The following is a 22,118-nucleotide window of genomic DNA, read 5'->3' as shown; positions in this document are numbered from 1 at the left end:
AGAATATTATGAGTAAATTGTATTTAAAATAAAAAAGAAAAAGAAAATACAATTTAAGTCTGTAAATTTAAAAATTTGATCATAACAAAAATTTGTTGCAATAAATTAGAATATAAAATATTTCCAATAACGATTCTACTTAAATAATTAACCACTACACTTTACCTGTTGCTTATGTATTGTCTGTATATGAATGAACATAAATATATATAACGGTAAATATATATGTATGTGTATACACAACCATGCATATTTTAAAAGTTCGATTTTTTCCCTCTAGATGGCGACTGAAATCAGTCATTGAAAAAATATATCTCTGCTCAGAAAAAGTTCATTGATGAAAAAAAACTGTGAAACTCTTTTAGAAAATCATGAACAATTTCCTCTCTCTTTTCCGCGTATATGAAATATTAATTTAAATTTAATAATTATTTTTTGTTATAACAACAATATGCAAATTCTTTCTTAAAAAATATAGTTCAATATTTCTTATTATTATAAACCTTATTTGTATGTATTATTAAAATTAAATGTTTCTTATTAGAACCTTATTATTAAAACATTTTACGAAAATTTAGTTTAAGATTATTTTTTACTCCTGCATAAAAATATTAAAAAAAAAAAAACATCGTTTACATTAATAATGTATCGAAGCTTAATTCATAATTGATCTTTATGAACAAGATTTCATTTACCAGTATAAATAAAAATCTAATTGAAATTCATTAATCAAAAAAAATTAAGCTTTAAATTAATTAAAATATTACAAAAAAAAAGAATTATGTCGTTAAAAATTATTTAATTTTGATAACAAAAAGAAATATTTCCAGTGTGTTTCTTTAAGAAATTATTTTTTTTATACAATTTTATTTACTGAAGTATAATAAGTAATATGTAATACACAAGTAGTATAATATTTATTTAAACATAATTAAAAAACAAAAGAGAAAATATTTTTTGGAAACACTAAAATATACAGCCATTCGCCACCACGTAGGAGAGATATAACTCTCGTGGAAGCAATGTTGATTAGGGTGAATATTAAAGATGAAGCGTATTACTAATCGTCGAAGAGTGCGATATTTGTTGTAATACGCAACTATGATTGAACATGAATGAARCGTAAGTAACGTTACTCCTCAGTATCTATGGGGGGATACTGGTGCAACTTTACATCGCARCTCTGTCMTGTAAATCGACAGGTACGCATACGCWMTTTATGATTGTAAAAAATAGAAAAATAAAATAGTAGGGTAAGATTATTCCAAGTTAAAATCTACAAGCTTGATAATCCCCAGGTGTATGTAAGTAAGTATATTTTTTTTCTCTAACATTTCTATGATAACTTTAATGGTTTTTTTATTACGACGATGACATTAATKGTTCTTTTTCTTTTTCTGTTTCAGAACATCATTGCAATCGAGCGCGTAGGCAATGAAGTACTCGTGTGTTGCATCAATAAAATACAATATAAAAAAGTCGGAAAGTAGAATCAGTGTTGATCGTCGCATGTATCGTCGTTTGCTCGGGTAAAGAAACTCCGTAAGTTTCTTTTATTCGGATTAAACGTGTGCTCATCGTCATCCTAAGGGTAGGACACCCATCGTGCATTCATCACTGAAGAATAAACGTAAGTCAATTTTTATTTTAAACACTTTCTTAATAATTATAATAATTTTTTCTTACAACAATGATATTTATAATTTTGTTTTTATTTCTCTTTCAGATCATCATGGGAATATTGCAGTGTTGGAAGTGTTAGTGAATTGTGTTTGTGAAGTGTTGCAAGTGTTCGTGCATTGCAATCGTGCGCGAAGCAATATACGAGAGTGTTTGATCGCGTTTAAATATAATTAAAATCACGGATTAGAAGCACGTTCGTTCGTTAATTTCAATTCCGTCGCGTTCGCGAACTATTTTTGCAATTTATATATTAAATTTACTGCGACCAATGCAGTAATTGCATTAGAGTTTGTTCGAGTAAAGTTGTATTTTTATCTTTAAACAGTCGTACAGACTGTTCGCGTATTAGAGTCAGTGCATCAATGAAGATTTTAAATTCAACGCGTTTCGGGATTAAAATAAAGTGTGAAATTTTTTTGTTTCAATAGACTGTGTGCAAAGCAGTCTTTGGATGCAGTTGTAGAGTCAGTGATCGGGCGCATAATAAATTAAAATCATCCAGAGTTTAGGACATGAAGAAAGAAGACGCATTATGCCGAAGAGGCTAAGGCCGAAGAGACCCCCACTTAATTGTGGCTGAAGAGGGCAACTACATAGATTATTGAGTTATTTTCAAAGGTTCAACAGCAAGTTAGAACTTTTCGAGAATAGCTCTCTAGTCATATTTTATTACATTACTTTTTTGCTCGTCATTAATTTGTAGTTGTAATTGGAGATGATGGACCATTCCATCTCCTTGGGACACCAAATTCGTGTCTATATCGTCCAAAAGATGCATATGTGTTAGTTAGAGTCAAAAATATAAAAATTTTCGTAATATTAAATTTTGTAGCTTAAATAACGTTCGGTAAATATTACGGTAATTTCTTTTTTCTTGTTTCGTCTTTTATTAAATTTGCAATTTTTCTTTTCTGTATAATGCAGCTTAAAAGTATTTCATAATAATTAATAGATATTATTTTTTGTAGTAACTTAATATTTGTACTTTTCCTATTTCTTTATTTTTATATATTTTATGTAAATGTAAAATCACGCGTTTCAATTTAATTTTATTGCAACAGTAAATATAGATTTGATAAAAATAAATAGAGAATTCAATTGAAAAGTGCATCTGCGAATTGGACGAATTATATGTTAGGCTATTGTATCACTTGATTGTATGATTAATATAGTTTTCTTCTTGTTACAGGTGATCATCGTTGGATTTATCATCAAACCTTCTGGATTCTTTTTTATTTGAGTGTCTTAAATTGCTTCATTTTAAAATATACATATAAATGCATTTCTGAAGGCACACACACGTTTATACACTAAAAATTAAAAATAATTATTTCAAATTCTATTACAGTATAAATATACTATATATGCTATCAAAAATAATATCATATACTATCATATACTATCCAAGAATACAGTATTCTTTGATAATATTGTACCGTCATCGCGTTAAGTACCTACCCTCGTCCACTGGTTGTCAGGTTAGTAACCAAGATGAATATGGTTACGCGAGAAGTAGACTTGTGAGCCTCTATGTACTTCTGTATTCTTTGTCTGTGGTAAGAATCTAGACTTAATATTATCTGTTTTATCAATGCAGATTAGAAGCACGTGTTTAATATTATAACTTTGTCTGCATAATTAAAAGGCATAGCTAAGATTACTGCAACTGAGACCCTCAACCAGTTGTTGAATGACATTTAGCCTATAGTATCCTTACTAAAAGAAAAAGTTTTTCTGAAAATTTCAGCTCTGCAACTCAATTATTTTCTGAGCAATCGAAAAAAATATGATTACATATTATATATTATATTATTGTATTATTTTCTTTTGCTTTCATTTTACTTCCAATTTATTAATTATCAAAAGGAGCGCAATTTTTCTGCAATAAATTTATTACAAAATGCCGACGAAACTTTGCAAGAAAATGTAATAAAATAAGCAATATAAAAGATCTTTTCCGTTTTCTTTTAATTATGTCAGAAACTAAGAAGGTATAACAAATGTATCCTTGAACGAATCTCGCTCCAGCTTCTCAAATAGATTATTAGAATATTGGAATGACATTATTATAATGGCTTAACAAATTTTATTTTTGTCTTAAAATACATGCCATTTATAAATACATGTTTGTGAGGCATGAAAATTTAAAAAGCTTTAAATAAAAATATTATAACAGAACTGATTGCTAATTAAAATTATATTAACTATCACAAAAAGAGTAAAAGATATTTCTCTCAAAATATTGAAGAATATCGTCGTTTATAGATCAAGAAACAAATAACGATAATTACTTGAAAAAATCGTATTCGTTAATTGAATAAGTACCATATATACAAGATCTTAGATAAAATTAATTTGCAAACATTGATCTCCATTTAATTCCTTGCATTTTTATAATCAATGACAATGGTTGAGTTAAAGAAAGTTAGTTCGATATGGAAGACAACAAATGCATCGTCGACAATTGCAAGAGTTTTAATAACAATAAGATTGAAACTCAACCATTGCGCTATAAAAAAGGTATCATTACCATGAAGAGATATGTAAGTTAAATTTTATTAATCGCAAACTTGTATAATCATTATGAGATTATATTTACTAATTTTCCACATTGTGAAAGGTTTAATCAGATATGAAAATTTACAGGGAATAATAATAAAAAGAAATGTAATAAACCACGAAGATAAACCACATTTATATATGTTTCTTTTGTTTTTGATAATGAGTCTCACATAAAAATCACAACGTGGGCATCTGTATCATCTCTGTATCAATCTTGTAGATTTTTTTTGTAGTCAATTTCTTGTCTCAGAAGAATGAAATAATTTTTAATTAGCATTCTTTATTTCCTTCTTCTTTTTACAGATATACACAAGTCAAGAGTACTTAAGTAGTCCTTTTAATTTTAGTTACTTTGAGTTATTGCATTAGTAAATAATAAAGAACTCTCAGATAAGTGAAATTCACTTTGTATTAGCAATCTTCATAAATTGCAAATCATTTTTTTTTTCACGTATTATATGTATTGTCGATGAAGCTTTTTAATTGTACTCTTAACAGGCTTATTATTGTGTCATTTCATTTTGTTCCACTTTACTTTGCTTAAACATATACGTATAGTAAAATTTCAATGTATCAGGAAATGAACAATGATAGTATTGTGTAATGATTAAATTTGCAATGCTTTTTTTGTAAGTTCATACGGTCTTGTTTGATACCGTTGTCAACATATATATTATTAATGTATGCAATAAAACGAGGCAAGGCAGTGATTATAGCACATACGTATTTGTATTTACTTAACTAAAAATTATTTCATTTATCAATGTTTTATGCACTTTAATTTTCTATTGCATCAATGTCCAGCGATTTTTAAAAACACAATATTTTAGATAAGACAGTACTATGCTACATTTTCAAAATGAGTACATTATTAGTACAATAAAGGCTTTACTATATTGCACATTTCAAGACACATATTCTTTTTTGCAAAGAATACTTATTAAATTTAGCAAAATTGATAAACTTAAAAATAATTCGATTAAAAAATAAAATGTCGCATAATATTGTCTCTTCCAGAATGTTTGAATTATTTATGATGATTGTACTATACGTTCGTACTTATATCCGTTTTTATCATCAGCATAATAAAACAGAATTTTAATCATGTAACTTTCACGAATGTTCCTTATACAGATTTTGCAGTAATATGATTTATCATTAAAGAAATTGTTTTTTTTCAATCTATATAATCTAAAACTTTATACATAAAATTTGACGAAAGTTACGTGATCTTTATTCTGCATTAATTTATCTAACATAATATATATGTTCCTAATCTCTAAAGTATCTATGAAGTTGACCTAATGTATTTCTTCATACATTTAATTTCCACTTAAATACTCTGCAAGTATACAATTGTAAGTGCAGTACTACTATGATATATATATTTACATAAAGTGAAATTAGCTAGTATATAAATCTTCATGAATCCGAATTCTTCGTCAATCTTATAAATGTAAAATGATACCAACGTATATATTCCCAATATAGTTTCCAAGCATTGCTCACGATACATGGTTTTTGACTTTGTAAAATTTCTATACATGATTGTGGTTTTATTTGCTGATAAATCAACGTGGCTTTGTCTGAAATCATATTTTACAATCCACTGTATTTATAAAATACTAACTTTATGTAGGTATATATGTATATAGATATAATAATATAAGAAAATGACGCATTTAACTATAATTTAACTATATCACATAGACGTTAAATGTAATACCCTGCAATATATGAATTACATAGAAATATCTAACTTATTTTACTGTTTAGAACACGTTACTTATTACTGACCTCTTCGTCAGGAGCTTGAGTAGAAGCAGCTATCGCTTGCTGCGCTTGCAAAGGAACAGTTCCGCTTGTAGGATGAGATGAGGACTGTTTACCAAATTTAACTGTATCCTGGGCTGACTGAGATAATTCCGGTCTCCTAAGATAAGCTGCCTCTTTTTTAGGTGGTACCACTGGTTTATTAGGTGGCACTGGAGGAGGAACGCCACGAGAAAGAGGTGGTTTTTTTGATGATAGTGTGCCAGGTGTTTGAACAGCTTGTGTAGAACCAACGTGAAAACCATGCTTCCCTGCAGTTTGCGTTGATGGTACTAATTTAGCCATCCCACTGGTATTGGGAGGAACAGCTACAACTGGTCGTTTGTCCATAGCCTGAGAAATGAACATGTAGCACAGCCAATTTAACGTTTAAGATAACATTGAAAAAAAGATCACGCCAAGGCACCGATTCAAAGCAGGAAAATCAATGAGAAACAGAAACAATAGCGATTAAAGGTGTCGAAGGTCGTGTAGTATATACGTTATATACTCTATACAGACATTACAAGCAAGTTCTGAAACAGTGGTACAAGAAATTTTGTATTAATATCAAAATAAATAAATGTGTGATAGTGTGCAGTTAATACAGATTCTGCAAGAGGACTTAGGTATGCGATAACCATTTATATAATGTTTCCATAGTTATAATAGTTTAGAAAAATGTTGTGGCTAATGATAAGATGTTTTATTTGAATGAAAATTGTAATGGATAGTAATTACGCAATTTTTAAGTGGTAAATGGTTACTAATTAGGGTGTCCAAATTATTATTATTAAACTTTAACATAATCAAATTATATTATTTGTAATCATATAAATAATTAAGCGATATATTGTGTTTTTAAATTTTAATACAATTAATCTAAGATAGTAATACATAGCTAAAGAAGTTCATAACATGATTGGAAATTATATAAATATGTTTCATGCGATGATGATATTCTAAACGATTGTTCCTTTTTCTTTTCTTTTTTTTTTCTTTGAAAAATGTATATAACCAAACCATATAGATTTAGCAGTAGCGATTATAGGACAGCAATTAGGAAAGATAAGCAGGAAAAAATTGTAAATAAAGCTCAGAAATTAATTGCATACAACTTTTAATCAAGGACTTAATTAATGTACATACTGCATAATAATTTTATGTACATAAAATAAGAATATTATAATAAAATATTGTCCTAAGTATCGATGATGTGGTAACTTATAAAAATGGCATACTAGGTGTCTGTGGTAGAAATATTTCAAGGTTTCACCAATATTCAATAATAATGTAAATAGGACAACCAAATCATACTTAACAAAAAATAAAAATTTCGGCATAGAATCTGTGGCATTTTCGTTATTATTCTTTTACTAAAATTTGACAATATTTCATGATCTTTAAGAAAATTGCAGTGAGCAATTCTTTGAAAGTATATATAAAATTTCACTTAATGAAAAAAGACATTGATGCATGATTGATTAATGAAAAATTGCAAACCTTTAAATAATAATTTATTTCAAATGAAACGTCTTTGATACAACATAAATTAAGAGATAGAGAATATAAAATTATATTAATAGAAAAAATAGGTTTACTCGCTTAACAACAAAATCCTTTTTATACAGTTTATAGAATTAATATAATTTTACAATAAAAATATAATTTGATGCCACAGATTTTATATTTACTACGTAATGTAATATATGTACATTTATTGTGGCTATTCAATAATTACAGACTAAAACATTGTATTTGGTATCTACAATGTTAAACTATAAGACTAGAGCAGGGTATAAAGCTAAAATTATCTATAGATGAATAATATACGCATTATATATTTAATGCAAATGAGTTAACTAAGCAAAAACTTTTTTCTTGACTAGTAGTTATAAGAAAATTTTTCTATTATTACTGAAGATAATGTTTTCAAATTATTTGTAATATAATAATGCTATTACAATATATATATATATGAATGTTGAGAAAAAATATTTGTATAGCTATTGTTTTATAAAATATTATCACTTTATCCTCATCTTTTATTGTCAATTTGTAAAACTATCAAATATGAATTAGAGATGCAAAAATATTTCATATTATTTGCAATCAAATGAACTATTTTCTTATTTTTATTTCAAACTAAATTATCTTTCTTATACTTGTGAAACTTTCCTAGTATAAGTGATCTGTACAAATGCAAACTTTATTTTCGTACATCATTTTGTTACTATTCTTTCTAAGTAGTTATAGTTTCTATAAAGAGCCTATATACTTACATTAGACGTTTGTGCATCATGCAGATTGTTTTTACTTTTCTTTTCACCAAAAAAAAAATAATAAATCATTAAAACTTTACTGCTATTAATTTAAAAATATTTGTTTGCAGTATATTTTCTGTGTAAATAGGCTCTGTACAATTATTAGATTAGAGTAGAATGAGGGTGGAAATGTGAATAATTTACCTGTGTTTCCGATGGGACTGCAGTTTCACCACTCGTTGGTGGTATATTAGGCACATACGTGACTCCACGTAATGCTTGTCCGGGTGTCACCGATCTGGCTATGCCTGTTGCTGTACAATGTAATAAAATATGAGACAACAATAAGTATATAGTTTTAAAAAAGTAATATAGAATATGTAATATCAATGTATTGCAAAAACCAATTGCAAGCCTAAGGGCGCCTAAATCTATTATTATTACAATAACTATCAATACATCTATATTTCTATGAAACATGCAACATACTCTTATAATCGTTTTAATTATTCTTACTTGGTCCACTGACAGGAACACTAGATACAGTTGCAGTAGGTTGGACGACTTTACTACTGACCATAGGTGTCCCAGTTCCCAGTACCGAAGTTTTAACTGAATAAAATATATAACAATAAATATATAACTATATTCCCCCCTATTTTGAATGGAAAATATAATACTTACTTGTTTGTGATGTATTAGCTGGCCTCAATGTTGGCATAGCAATTAAATTTGCTGGTTTTGCAGGCGGCGGTGGTGGAGTTGCCCCGATACCCCTTGGCAGACCCCGCGTTTGTGATTCTTTCCATGCTTCTACTTCACTTTTTAATTTTTCTAATTCTAATTCAAGATCTTTTGCTCTCTTTTCCTCTTTAATAAGAGCTTGTCTATATTGTTGTCTCTCTATATCAAACTGTGCTAATTGTTTTTCTAATTCTGCTTCCATTTGTAATGATTTCTTACTTTCTTCTTCAAGACCCTCAGCCATAGAATCAATTCTTACTTTTTCTTCGCTCAATATCTGTGCCAAATCTTCAGATCTTTTTCTCTCCTCAATATATTTCATTATTATTTTTTTACGTTCGGCCAAAAGTAAGAGTATTATTTGTTTCTGACGGACTTTCTCTTCTTCTAGCGTGTCGGTCATCTTTTTTAATTCAAGTTCTATTCTTTTCTTTTCTTGTTTTTCTAATTCTAATTCTTTTTTTAATCTAGTTCTTTCTATTTCAAGTCCATAAGTAATGTCATCGCCTTGAGCAGTATCGTGCTCGTGTTTACGTTTTTCTTCTTCTAGTTCTTTTATCACCTGACAATATAATAAATCTAAATATTACATTTTGTTACATTTCTAGCCAGCTTGATGATTATGGGTTTACGAAAAGTTTATCAAAAGACAAATACGTACAGCTCTATGCCTTAGTTCGGCATCCTTAAGAACTTTATTCATTCTACATTGAGTTCTTCTTTGTTGCATTACAAGAGCCTCCAAACTGGCAACTTGTTGATCAATTTGATTTCCTTCTGCTCCGATAACACCGCCCACAATTGCAACATCGCGAGCAAGTGCTGCGCGAGGATCTGCTGTATTACTAAGGTACCGTGAACTAAGAAGATGTTTCATCTTCTCTGACTATACAATCAAAGGATTTACACACATATATACGTATGCATATATATATATGTATATATATATAAACAACGTAGAGAGAGATACATACAAATATATTCAAAAGCAGGATCGTGGAAATGCCAATAACTACTTATATTTTCATAAGCTTACTCTATATATGATTTTCTTGTTTGTTTGTTTTTTTTTCTTTTCAACAAAAGTATTAACAATCATTTACCAATGACTATTCATTTAACTTTAAAAACATAATATATATTATTTTACATAATTAAAAATGAAACTATTTCTGCGTAGATAATAGCTTTTGGTAATACCATAATCCAAAGTATAATGTAAGAAAAATAATTACATAGACTGCGTCTTAATATAAGAATAAATTAGATGAAATTACTTTTAAAGCTGCTATCACAATGTCTCTAGCCTGAAGTTCTCCTTCTAGATATCCTAATAGTTTTAATAAATCCGTTTTATTCAACTCCATCTTTGGATTGCGCTGTAACATAAAAAAACATCATGTATGTATAATTTTTGATATATGAATCTATAATTTAAAGTATTTAAAAGGAAATTATTAAGATCCTCCTTTGTTGGTCAGAAGGAATAAGTTGATTAAAAATCAAATCAACATATACAAGAGTATTTAGAGAAGAGCGCGTAACGCGTACGCACACATCGTCACGCAAATATAAGAGAGAAAGAGAGAGAAAGAGAGACACGCATCCTTTGTTTAGTAAGATACGATTGGAAGGTTAATTTGATAAATCGATCGTAATACCTTTAAAGTGTTAGAGGAACTTTTGTCAAGTGGTTCTATGTTATTGGACTGTTGAAGCTGCTGTTGTTGATTAGTATGCGCTGACAACGAGGAAGAAACGGATTGTGTCTTCATGGTAGATACTGTAGTACTCGATACAACAGCTCCTGACTGACCGTCTACCGGCGGCGGGCTTGGCGAAGCCACGTTAATGATATTTTGATTTTGCGATGCCATCATTTTTTCCATTAAATTCTACCTTCCAAAGTTATCTTCTTATTTTGGCGTTGCTTAACGGCACAGGCAATAAAATCCTCAATCGGTCTTTTCGTTGAAGCGTCGTAGAACGAAGAATAAAGATAAAAGCATAAGACCGTTCAAAGTTCTTCCTTCGTAATATATTGCGTTCCGTACTCATGTCGAAGTTGCTGAACCCCTGCTACGATCAAATCGAATAATAAATCCCACATATTCGAGTAATTTGAAATCTTTACTCTTCAATTCTCCTAACACTTCCTTGGGTAAAGCCGATCGATCCTGCATTCGGCTTTAACAGCACAGACTGGCTTCGGCTCTTGACAAATCGATCATAAAGCGCAGCTCGCGGTTGAGAACTCAAGAATTGAGAACCTCGTGTAAGCCCAAGCGATCTGCTCCTCGCCCATTATACTTACTCCATGATCAAGAAAATATCGACGGATCGACAAGCGCGCCTTATTTTAAATCATTACATTGCCGAACAATCGATACAATAAATCTACTATTATATAATATTATCTATGCCGATATATATAAGGTACCAATATTTACCTCCTTTCTTTTTTATTAACAATCTGCTTTTCTTTATTTTCTTACATTTTATTTTTTCAGTTAAGTTTCGTAGACTATATGTATTATCTTTTTATTCTTAGGGTAGTCAAATTATCATTCATCGCTCTAATCTTTTATTTGACTGTTTGAAATTTACCTAAGCTTATTATTTACCGTATACTCTTATTGTACAAACATTTCACTATAATTTAATTTCTTTTTTTTTTTGTATATTTAATTCTATATATTGTTTGTTTTATTTTGTAATTATTTATGTTTAAATAATAAATATAATAATAAAAATATTTCACATATTAACAAAGAGAAAGAGAAAAAGAACAAAAAAGAGAGAGAGAGAGAGAGAGAGAGAATAAACTTGTCTATTAAGTGCACCAATAGTAGCCTGCGACTCTAGCACCTCCTAAGGGTAAGCAAATTTTAGCTGCAATTATTTTTTACACAGTTTCGCTTCTTGTTTCATCAAAATATATATGTATATATAATAATATTGAAAAACTAGTTAACTTCGTAGAAATTGTAATTGCAATTGCAATTATGGCTTCGTTGCAGCTGATTCGAAATGGTATATATTAATAAGTTTATTCAATTATTTACCAATTAATACAGACATTAATATTTTATATTTTTCTTTCTTTTCGGGCATTTACGTAATTTGACGTAATAATGGTATTGTTAAATTTTGAAAAAAAATAAGTTTTATTATTATTATAAGAGAGAATTATGTTTACTGTTCTAAACTTTTAAAGTCACTCAATAATGTCTATTAAATCTTCTTTTATTATTGTTTGTTTTTGTCAATATTTTAAATTAAATAAATATTAACCTCTCTTTGTCTATATATATAAATATTTAATATTATTTTCTATAGGATCTAGGCTCATAACTGTACCGATTATTCAGAATGCATATTTTGTACGCAATAAATACTATTGTGTTACCAAACCAGAACAAGAAATGAATCTTGAAGACCATGGCAACTCATTTTTTTTTCTTGAAATTTTTCGTGGAATTGGAATTGCAATGTCTCATTTCTTTCGAGAACCAGCAACGATAAATTATCCTTTTGAAAAAGGTCCTTTGAGCCCAAGATTTAGAGGGGAGCATGCACTGAGAAGGTATTTTATAACATAATAAGAAATGAAAGTAATACCAAGATCAGTCATGACTTTGAGAATTCAAATATTATTTTAATAATAGATACCCATCTGGTGAAGAGAGATGTATCGCATGTAAACTTTGTGAAGCTATATGTCCCGCTCAAGCTATTACCATTGAAGCAGAAACAAGGCAAGATGGATCTCGTCGTACTACGAGATACGATATTGATATGTCCAAGTGTATTTACTGTGGCTTTTGTCAAGAAGCGTGCCCAGTAGATGCAATCGTAGAGGTACACACATTATTCAATTATATGATTTAATATAAATAACAAATTCTTTCATATATCTCTACTTTTAGGGACCAAACTTTGAGTTTTCTTCAGAAACTCATGAAGAGATGCTCTATAACAAGGAGAAATTATTAAATAACGGAGATAAATGGGAATCTGAAATAGCCAGCAATATACATGCGGATCATCTTTATCGTTAACGAGATCCATGTAGTTTCGTTAATTCACGTTAGAATATTATTTAATAATGTTATAAAATTTAGTATAAAACTAGCATTTGCACGGATAAATATTTATCTGAAATAATGAAAAATATATGTCTTTGTGCTATGGAGCTTATAAGTGTTTATAACAATGTTCTATTTTTGTCCAGAGAACATTTGATAACATTCTATTATTTAGGATAACAAAAAACAATTTTTGTAACGGTCAGGGTAAAATAATTTTATTTCAGTAACTTATTTCTTTCGGTTAGATCAAAATTGTTGCTTATATTTTCGAATAGAACAATATAAAATAAAAGTCAATAATTTTAACATTTCTTTACATGTTAATTTGTATTTCATATTTTATGGGCAACTCTTATTTGTATAAAAATTATTTTCGTTATGTAAATAATAAATGATAAATTAAATATTTTTATCCAAACGTGTATTATGAAATTCAAGGTGGGGTGAAAGTAACTGCTGACAACCCGTATAAATCTCCAATCTTTACAAATCACATAATGACATTCTTTTTTGATGAATGTATATATTTAGTTTTTATTTAATTTAACGAATTGTGAGACATTTAAGAAAATAAAAACAGAATCTTTCAAGCTTGAATGCTATGTTCTTAATATAATGGTATCTATAATATAAAAGCACATTTTGTACAGGCAAAATAATAACTGGTAGAAAAATTTGTTTTATGTATCACTCTTCCATAGTTTGATAGTCTTATCCTTTTCGAGAGCAGCAGAAGCTATAATGTTGTCTGTTGGATGACATGTCGTGCAGAGTACAACATCTGTATGTCCCTGTAATTTTTGCATTACTTCTTTTGTTTGTAAATTCCATATGTACACCATGTTATCTTCAGAACCTGATACAATCCACTAAAAATATAACAAAACAATTAATAAAAGATAAATATAAGAAATGTAATAATAAAAATGATCAAGATTAAATATTTAAAAAAAAAAACAAATAACAAAAAGAACAGCTTGCCTTTCCTCCTGTGACAGAAAAATTGGCAAATATACAATATTTCTCATTCCTATGACCCGTGTATGTTTTTAAACATTTGCCTTTACTGTAATCCCAAAGTTTCAACGTATTGTCCAATGTTGCTGCCAAGATATATTTTCCATTTGGTGAGAATTTTACAAAGGATACAGGTGGATTGTCGTCATCTATAAGTGTTTTTAGACATTGTCCTGATGCTGTATCCCAAATTCGGCTATATTATGATGTAATATAAAAAGATATATAAACCTTTTTATTAACAGGACAAGAATCCCTTGGAAGACAATTAAACAGTAGAAAAAGAAAAGAAAAAAGTGTACAATTTGATCAATTGCCAATATAAAATAGCTTCCATAATTTAATAAATATTTATACAAGACCTTACCAAAGACCATCGTAACTGCTGGAGACAATTAAAGAACCGTCTCTATTGAAATGCACTGCGCTCACTGGATCTGAATGAGCTGGAAGCGTTTTTAAACATTTTCCACTTCTCACATCCCAAATGCGTACACTTTCATCAAACTAATAAAAATTATTCTTTTTTTTTTAAATATATTTAATATTATATTATAATGTATATTTATTTGCATATGAATTCTTTTCTTTTTTTAATGATATTAAATAACTTACTGATCCAGAAACTATAAGATTGGATTGAGGATTAAAATTACAGCAAAAAACATAGTTACTATGACCTTTTAACGTTTTTAAACACTTTCCCTAAAAATTTATAAATAATTAACTTTTAATGTAAATGTTATAAATGAATAACGTTTAATTTAAATTGATCATTTAATTTGACTACAGATAGTGGAATATCTTATATTATTATTTGATTGTTTTATAAATTATTATACATTAAAACTTACAGAACTTAATTCCCATATTTTCAATGTTTTGTCATCGGAAGCAGATACCAACAACCTACTATCGCTAGACCAGGCAACATCCGAAATACCAAGCTTATGACCAGTAATGTTTTTTTCAAATTTTCCATCATAAGATCCCCAAATTTTGATAAATTTGTCAGCAGCTATAAATGAACGTCATTATTATTGCACATAGCATTTCTTAATACGTTTACCTTAGGAAACCTAAAGTCGAGCAACTCTGTGATGTTTAAATAACTTTTTGAAAATGAGCATACTTACAAGAGCTCGCTAACCATTCTCCATTAGGGCTAAACTTAACAGATGATACAGCCTTATTGTGACCTGCTAGCGTGTACTTTAATGAATAACCTGGTTTCTGCAAGTAAAAAATGTAATAAGCTTATCTAAAGATTGAAGTTATTTCTTGAAACTATATATACTTACGATGAATACATATTTATCGTACGAATAAGAGAAACTTACCAACGTTGCACTATTTTTTGTTCCAGTAGCAGATGTAGTAGACGAATTATTAATAGATGATTGATGACTCGGTGAAGGTCCGAGTGGTACCATTTTTTCTAATTGTTTATTAGGACGTTAGACTGAAGTATTTATATCAAGCAATGAGATCCAATATTGTGTCGTCTATCAACGTAAAAGATGAAACGAAGATTTGTATTTGCTTCTTAGGAAGATACTATTTCCTTGAAAAAAGTCTCTTGCATAATACTAATAATAACGTAAATTGTGAATTTTTTGAATAAACCTTCTCATTTCTAACAAATAAACACCACGTGTGTTTAAACGACTCAATCGATATTCTATTTATCAGCGTAATAACGGAGCCATATACAAGGAGAACGATCGAGATAGGCGTTTGCGTCGAATTTGTGTTGTTGAAAATGATTGAATATCGAGTACGATAATTATCCACGAGGGCGGCGGTGATGTTCTTAAATTTAGATTTAAGTACGTGTGATTTTATAAATAAACAAATGAAATTACTAGGTCTCTTTGATGTTTTTGTTTTAATTACTGTTTTCAAAAAACAGACTAAGCAACTAGACGTGCTCTTTAGTAGCAATAGAAATTATTTGTAAATATTGTACCCACATTTATAACACGGCGATCGTCCTCCTTGTATACAGGCTCCATGGGTCAAAGCTTGGATAAATTTGGCGTTCGACCTGCATTCTAGTGGCTGCAGAGTGCATTAGTTAGATGTCGCTGCACTTTTATTTACATTAGTAAGAGTTCTTATTTAGTTATTTCTTTGGTGATCCTAGTTAGTCATTCAAAAGTGTGCCCATGTTATTTTGATTAGTTAAAATAATTATTTAGATTCTTATAAATTTCTATAATAACGCCCAGTTGATATTAAAAAATATAACATAAAAATGTCTAAACGTCCGGAACATTTAGCACCTCCCGAAGTGGTATGTTTTTATTAGATTATGATTTAAAGTACGTAAAGGTTATGTAACACTGTATCACATGTCTTTTCTTTTTTTTAGTTTTATAATGAAGATGAGGCACGAAAATATACACAAAAGTGAGTTTTACAAAATTAAATAGAAATTATTTATTATATTTAATTTTTGACTATCATCTTATTCTTATAATTTGATGTCTACAGTTCACGTATTATGGACATTCAAGTGCAAATGTGTGAGCGTGCATTAGAACTATTATTGTTGCCAGATAATTCACCAGCATTATTATTAGACATCGGTTGTGGTTCAGGATATAGTGGTAGTGTCCTGGAAAATGAAGGACACGTTTGGATTGGAATTGATATTTCTTCTGCTATGCTTGGTAATTATTTCTTTAATTTATCACATAACTTATTAGTCCAACCATATAATGTAGCTTTCCGTATATAAAATGTAGGAGTTGCTCAGGAAAGGGAAACTGATGGAGATTTAATTTTGAGTGACATGGGTCAAGGCTTGCCATTTAGAGCAGGAACTTTTGATGGAGCAGTGAGTATTTCTGCGTTACAATGGCTGTGTAATGCGGATAAATCTACTCATAATCCCAGCAAGAGACTATATTGTTTCTTTTCTTCACTTTATTCTTGTCTTACAAGATCTGCCAGAGCAGTTTTTCAATTTTATCCAGAGAACAATAAACAAATTGAATTAGTAATGTTACAAGCTACAAAAGCTGGATTTTTTGGTGGCATGGTCGTTGATTTTCCTAACAGTACAAAAGCAAAAAAGTTCTTTTTAGTTTTAATGACAGGAGGACCAGCTGCGCTTCCTCAAGCTTTAGGTACAGATGAGGAAAATTTAAATATTGCCTATACGTCGAAAAGGTAGTTTTTTTTTTTTTTTTAATGTATTTCCTTTATCATATTTCTCATCAAATCAAAAATAATTATTATTCCTTTTTTTAAAGAGAATATATTAAAAAAGCAAGAGGTAAACCTTTAAAGAAAAGCAGAGATTGGATCACAGAAAAGAAGGAAAGACGTAAAAAACAAGGTAAACAAGTCCATGCAGATTCTAAATATACCGGTAGAAGAAGAAGTGGTCGTTTGTGGTAAATAAGTTTTTTCTAATATCACCATTATTCTGTGATAAGAACTATTTTAATATATATTTGTAATAATGATAAAATCATCAGAATGTACATATATGTAATAGCATATATATATGAATGTAAGCGTATCTATATACATGTTACACATATTCAACAAAACATTTCATTTAAAAGGATTAATATTTGTAATAAAAAGCTTTCAATTTTCTTTTTAATTCTCTTTTGTTAAATTTTCAATCTAACTACATACGCCATTTTATAAATCATAAATAAATATTTAATAGAAAGATTGGTATTTTTTCGTTATTAAAATAAAATGTATCATTTATCTTATTAATTCTTTCATTTGAAAAGTATTATCCAAATTGATAATTATTGTATACTTCGCGAAACATGTCACGACAGTTCATTTTAACATTAAGTTTTGCACATAGTAAAAATATACCTGATAATTTTCTATGCAAGCTATAGATTTCTTCAGGCGGAGGACATAGTCGATGATTTATTATAGTTGGTACCAGTTCTTGAATTCTTAATTATAATGAATCATATACTATATAATTAATTTCATGTAAAAATTTAAAGTAGAAATATGATAAATTACCTTTTTGTAACATCTTGTCCGCCAAAGTCAAAGTATTCTTGATCGCTTTTAAAAATTTGTCCCAGTATCATTACCGTGTCCACATGAGCATTTTCCATAATCTATAATTAAATTGTGAATTTCTGTTAGTTTTAATAAATATTTTTTATTCTTGCAAGTTAAACATTTCTATATGCTTTTATTTTATATAATATTTATTATATGAATATAATTTATATATATATATATTAGTTGTAAATACCTTAGTTTCATATCCAGTTAAAAAACCCATATCTCTAGATAAATTTAAAACTTTGTCTCTATCTCCCAAACCAGCTGCATTTATAACTTCTATATACTTATCCATGAATGCTTTCTCATAACTTCGACATGCTCCAAAATCCAACAATACGAGCTGAAATGACAAAACATTTCGCTTGTAATATTAATTTATCATGTTATTAATAATATACGTTTTTGTAAGAATAATACCTGTTTTGATTCAGGATTATAAAAAAAATTGGACCAATTTGGATCTGTTTGCATATATCGAAATACAAATAATTCCATCAAACACAAACGCATTATTAGTTTGCATATATATTCTCGCGTTTCTAGATCCATTTCATCGCATTTATCTACAGGAATACCATCCACTAACTCTGTCGTAAATACCTGATTCGTTGAAAATTCATCTAAAAATGATAACGATTTTTAAGATTACGACTACTTGTACGATTATTTATTAGATTAATTTTTACCTATTACTTTTGGTATATAATAATCATTATAAGGACTCATAAGCTGCTTATATTTTTTTGTACATTCTGCTTCTCTCAGATAATCCACTTCCCAAGCAAGTTCACGTTTTGCTACTTCAACTAAATTGTCAATAAACATACCCTCTGGAAACATATTCCAAACCTATGAAAATGAAGAGAAGTTAGAAATAGTTCAGACATCAAATTTGTTTATATTTTTAATACTACCTTCATTATGCCTACTAAGTTTTCGATATCGCTCTGGATACCTGCAGCTACACCAGGGTACTGAATTTTGATAGCAACGTCTTCTCCAGTTAATAATGTAGCATGATGTACTTGACCTATGATAGATAATTTTTAATATTATCTTTTCATACATCGTAAGTATACGTACCAATGGATGCTGCGGCGAATGGTTTATCTTCAAATTTTGCTAATTTATTACGCCAATCGTGACCTAATTCAGAACCAAGTACTTTCTACAAATTTATTAATACATTGTTTAAAAAATATACTTTGAGCACTATATATATATAGGTAAAAAGGTATATAAATATTATACCTCGATTTGCCATTTTGGCATAAAATCGGCACTTTGCCTAACTCTTTCAAAAACTTTTTGCAGTTCTGGACTTATAATAGTATTATCTTGGATACTCATTATTTGTCCAATTTTTAAAGCAGCACCTTACATATATAACGAATAGATATGTATAAGTAACAAATGGATAATATCAAAATAGAATGTTTCTAAATATATCCATTATAATATACTTATCTACCTCTTACTTTGCACAATGTTGTAACAATTCTTTCCGCATTAGCTTTAGTAAGAAACATATTATCAAGACTTTCACCCATTCTGTGTTCCTTTAAACCTAATGATCTACGCGTATATTCTGCCATTGTTCCAATTCCAAGACCAATGCCCAAAGTACCAAAATTAATCATTCTTTGCAGTCTCGTAGAAGGGACAGTTCGTTCTTTTGCATTTACTGAAAGCTTTAATAATATATGTATATATATATACCGAGGTCAAAAATGTATTATTAATAATACTTACTGATTGTTTAGGTTTTACAGGTGGTTTAACATAAGGTTTCATTGGAGCTTTTGAAATGTGTACATCACTTTGTTTGACTTCTGTTACATCATTGGCATTTTGAGAAGAAAGTACATTTTCTGAGACCTGTTTTCTTTCAGCTTTTTCATGTTCTAGCTCTAATCTGTGTAAAATTTCTTTATCTTTTTTAGAAAGTTCAATTTTAGGTACAACATTGTCCATTTTGGTTATTATCTCTATCTTTTCTTTAACAGTTGCATATTTTTTGTTTGCGATAAAATTATTCTGTAAATTATCTTTAGATACTGTCTGTTTTACATCACTTTTTATTGATATATTGTTTTCATCGATGGCCACTTCTTTGGGATCTTTCGCCGGATTATGAACATGTAATTTTGTTTTCTGTACTACAGGTTCATAATCATCTTCAACAGTGTTCAATGCTTTATTAGTTTTAGTTTTGATATACTGTGTCATACCTTTCTCAACGACATTTAAACGATCCAATGTATTTTTTAATTCAACTGCCACTTGTTCCTATATTTAAAATTGTTTATATAAAAAACACATAAAATATGTGTGTATATATATATATATATATATATATATATATGTTTCGTAATACATCTACTCCCAAAGTGGGTCTCACAAATAATGAAATACCCTGTATATACGTTAATCGTTATCACCTACCAAACAGGTATATTTTAATATCTGTTTTTTTACACAAATTTAACTGTGAAACTTACAGGAACCTTACTTGGATCTATGTTATTTATTTTTATTCCTACATCTTTTAAGCAATTTTTAACCGAAGTTCGTAGACTAGAATGTAAAATAAGATATTTTATTGTTTCTTCTTGATATTTTATAAATTCATTAGCAACTTTTTGCGATCCTTTAAGTACACTAATTAAATCAGAAATCCGCGATCGAGACATTCCTGAAATATAATAAATAGAATAAAATAGCAACAAATATATTTTATGTAAATTCATATGATAATGTTATTTTTGTTAACGAAATTTTTATTAGTATTATTTGTTATAATAAAAAAAATTACAAATATTAAACTTTTTTAAATCATGAGCAAATGTTAACGAATTAAATAAAATTCCAAATTTACATGTGTTTGTTCTTAATGTAACAATTATATCAAAACAGCGCAAATATTATTTTATAGAATTTGTAAAAAGAAATAGACAAGTCATTGGATAAATTTATACTGTCTAACAAAGTGTTTATCAAGGTTAAATAATGATTGAGTCATATTCCAATTTAAAATTATCATATGTTTAAGGTTAGTTATGATTACATATGGAATATTCAATGTCATTCTTAAATTTTTTCATCATAAATGTATTATTATTATTTCATTACCTAAATATTATATTAAACACTATTTATTGTAAACAATTATGTTATTATTATTATATAAACATATAATTAAATTAAATTCAAATACACACGTCTAATAGTAACACTTCAAGCCAGAAATTCGATCGTTTCGTAATTGACAATGAGCATATATAAAAAAATAACAAAAATAGAACAATCATTTGTGAAAAATTTATATTTGGATTATTTATTGTTTGTTTATTAAATTGAGAGAATTTTTATTAAAATATAAATATTTTGTTACAAAAATGTAACAAATCATTTATACGCATGCGTGATATTTATTATGTACGAAATTCTACACATTTTTTATTTTTTTTAATTATAAAAATAAAATAAAAGTAAAATGTGTTTAACTAATACTTTGATATATTACTACTTTTTAATATTGATAATGAAATTTTTTGTTCTTACTTTAACGTACCGAAACCACCCCTGAAGTTACATCCACATATTTAGAAAGACTTTTATATAGTATTCATATACTATATCAGTGAAAACCATATATTTGTTACTTTTAAAAATTTATATTCAATAATTATGTGTATTGCAATTAAAGTAAATATTTATTGCGTACTTCAACAATCATTTTTAAAAATTAAAAAGGCATCCATTTTCATTGTGTCTTTTATCTTATATTTAATATGTTACAAGCTCTACAATAGATTGATATGTATATATATATATATAAATATATACGTATAAATGAGTCTGTATATACATATAAATGTAT

General features: G+C 28.3%; 5 protein-coding genes and 1 long non-coding RNA gene across 9 annotated transcripts; 3 read left to right on the top strand and 3 right to left on the bottom strand.

The window, feature by feature from the left end:
* The first annotated feature begins 1,411 nt into the window (after positions 1-1,411).
* Positions 1,412-2,962, top strand: LOC106788393. Its single transcript, XR_001381892.1, has 3 exons — positions 1,412-1,630; positions 1,727-2,301; positions 2,873-2,962. It is a non-coding gene; the product is annotated as an uncharacterized LOC106788393 (long non-coding RNA).
* Positions 2,963-4,068: 1,106 nt separating this feature from the next.
* LOC106788365 (probable NADH dehydrogenase [ubiquinone] iron-sulfur protein 8, mitochondrial) lies at positions 4,069-13,568 on the top strand. The gene is made up of 7 exons (XM_014751547.1): positions 4,069-4,216; positions 8,549-8,644; positions 9,024-9,112; positions 11,918-12,098; positions 12,405-12,651; positions 12,734-12,926; positions 12,995-13,568. The coding sequence occupies exons 1-7, from the start codon at positions 4,084-4,086 to the stop codon at positions 13,124-13,126; spliced, it is 1,071 nt and encodes a 356-aa protein (XP_014607033.1). The 5' UTR covers positions 4,069-4,083; the 3' UTR covers positions 13,127-13,568.
* Positions 5,458-11,357, bottom strand: LOC106788390 (uncharacterized protein CG10915). Of its 2 annotated transcripts, XM_014751590.1 has the most exons (9): positions 10,727-11,357; positions 10,343-10,444; positions 9,727-9,951; positions 9,006-9,627; positions 8,838-8,933; positions 8,526-8,635; positions 8,340-8,378; positions 6,043-6,411; positions 5,458-5,831 (listed from the first exon to the last, which is right to left on the bottom strand). In XM_014751590.1, the coding sequence occupies exons 1-9, from the start codon at positions 10,952-10,954 to the stop codon at positions 5,817-5,819; spliced, it is 1,806 nt and encodes a 601-aa protein (XP_014607076.1). In that variant the 5' UTR covers positions 10,955-11,357; the 3' UTR covers positions 5,458-5,816. The 2 variants fall into 2 exon arrangements, with proteins under 2 accessions (XP_014607076.1, XP_014607077.1); XM_014751591.1 differs by lacking the exon at positions 8,340-8,378 and having other exon boundaries at positions 5,459-5,831; positions 10,727-11,355.
* A 101-nt stretch (positions 13,569-13,669) lies between the features above and the next one.
* LOC106788391 (protein will die slowly) lies at positions 13,670-16,191 on the bottom strand. Its single transcript, XM_014751592.1, has 7 exons — positions 15,514-16,191; positions 15,310-15,406; positions 15,028-15,191; positions 14,789-14,878; positions 14,541-14,680; positions 14,138-14,369; positions 13,670-14,025 (listed from the first exon to the last, which is right to left on the bottom strand). Exons 1-7 carry the CDS (start codon positions 15,604-15,606, stop codon positions 13,837-13,839), a joined length of 1,005 nt encoding a protein of 334 aa, XP_014607078.1. The 5' UTR covers positions 15,607-16,191; the 3' UTR covers positions 13,670-13,836.
* Positions 16,192-16,277: 86 nt separating this feature from the next.
* LOC106788392 (probable 18S rRNA (guanine-N(7))-methyltransferase) lies at positions 16,278-17,801 on the top strand. The gene is made up of 5 exons (XM_014751593.1): positions 16,278-16,469; positions 16,548-16,585; positions 16,670-16,848; positions 16,924-17,350; positions 17,434-17,801. The coding sequence occupies exons 1-5, from the start codon at positions 16,431-16,433 to the stop codon at positions 17,579-17,581; spliced, it is 831 nt and encodes a 276-aa protein (XP_014607079.1). The 5' UTR covers positions 16,278-16,430; the 3' UTR covers positions 17,582-17,801.
* On the bottom strand, positions 17,662-21,517 carry LOC106788389 (aarF domain-containing protein kinase 4). 3 transcript variants are annotated; one of them, XM_014751588.1, is made up of 12 exons: positions 21,457-21,517; positions 20,737-20,930; positions 19,988-20,524; positions 19,707-19,926; positions 19,487-19,611; positions 19,319-19,403; positions 19,150-19,265; positions 18,922-19,084; positions 18,653-18,855; positions 18,423-18,575; positions 18,182-18,282; positions 17,662-18,108 (listed from the first exon to the last, which is right to left on the bottom strand). In XM_014751588.1, exons 2-12 carry the CDS (start codon positions 20,926-20,928, stop codon positions 17,934-17,936), a joined length of 2,070 nt encoding a protein of 689 aa, XP_014607074.1. In that variant the 5' UTR covers positions 20,929-20,930; positions 21,457-21,517; the 3' UTR covers positions 17,662-17,933. The 3 variants fall into 3 exon arrangements, with proteins under 3 accessions (XP_014607074.1, XP_014607072.1, XP_014607075.1); XM_014751586.1 differs by lacking the exon at positions 21,457-21,517 and adding an exon at positions 21,114-21,215; XM_014751589.1 differs by lacking the exon at positions 21,457-21,517 and having other exon boundaries at positions 20,748-20,837.
* Positions 21,518-22,118: the final 601 nt, after the last annotated feature.

This window comes from Polistes canadensis, unplaced genomic scaffold (assembly GCF_001313835.1).
Source record: "Polistes canadensis isolate GaletaPanama2010 unplaced genomic scaffold, ASM131383v1 scaffold_138, whole genome shotgun sequence".
NCBI lineage: Eukaryota > Metazoa > Arthropoda > Insecta > Hymenoptera > Vespidae > Polistes > Polistes canadensis.
This window is presented reverse-complemented; position numbering and strand designations above follow the sequence as displayed.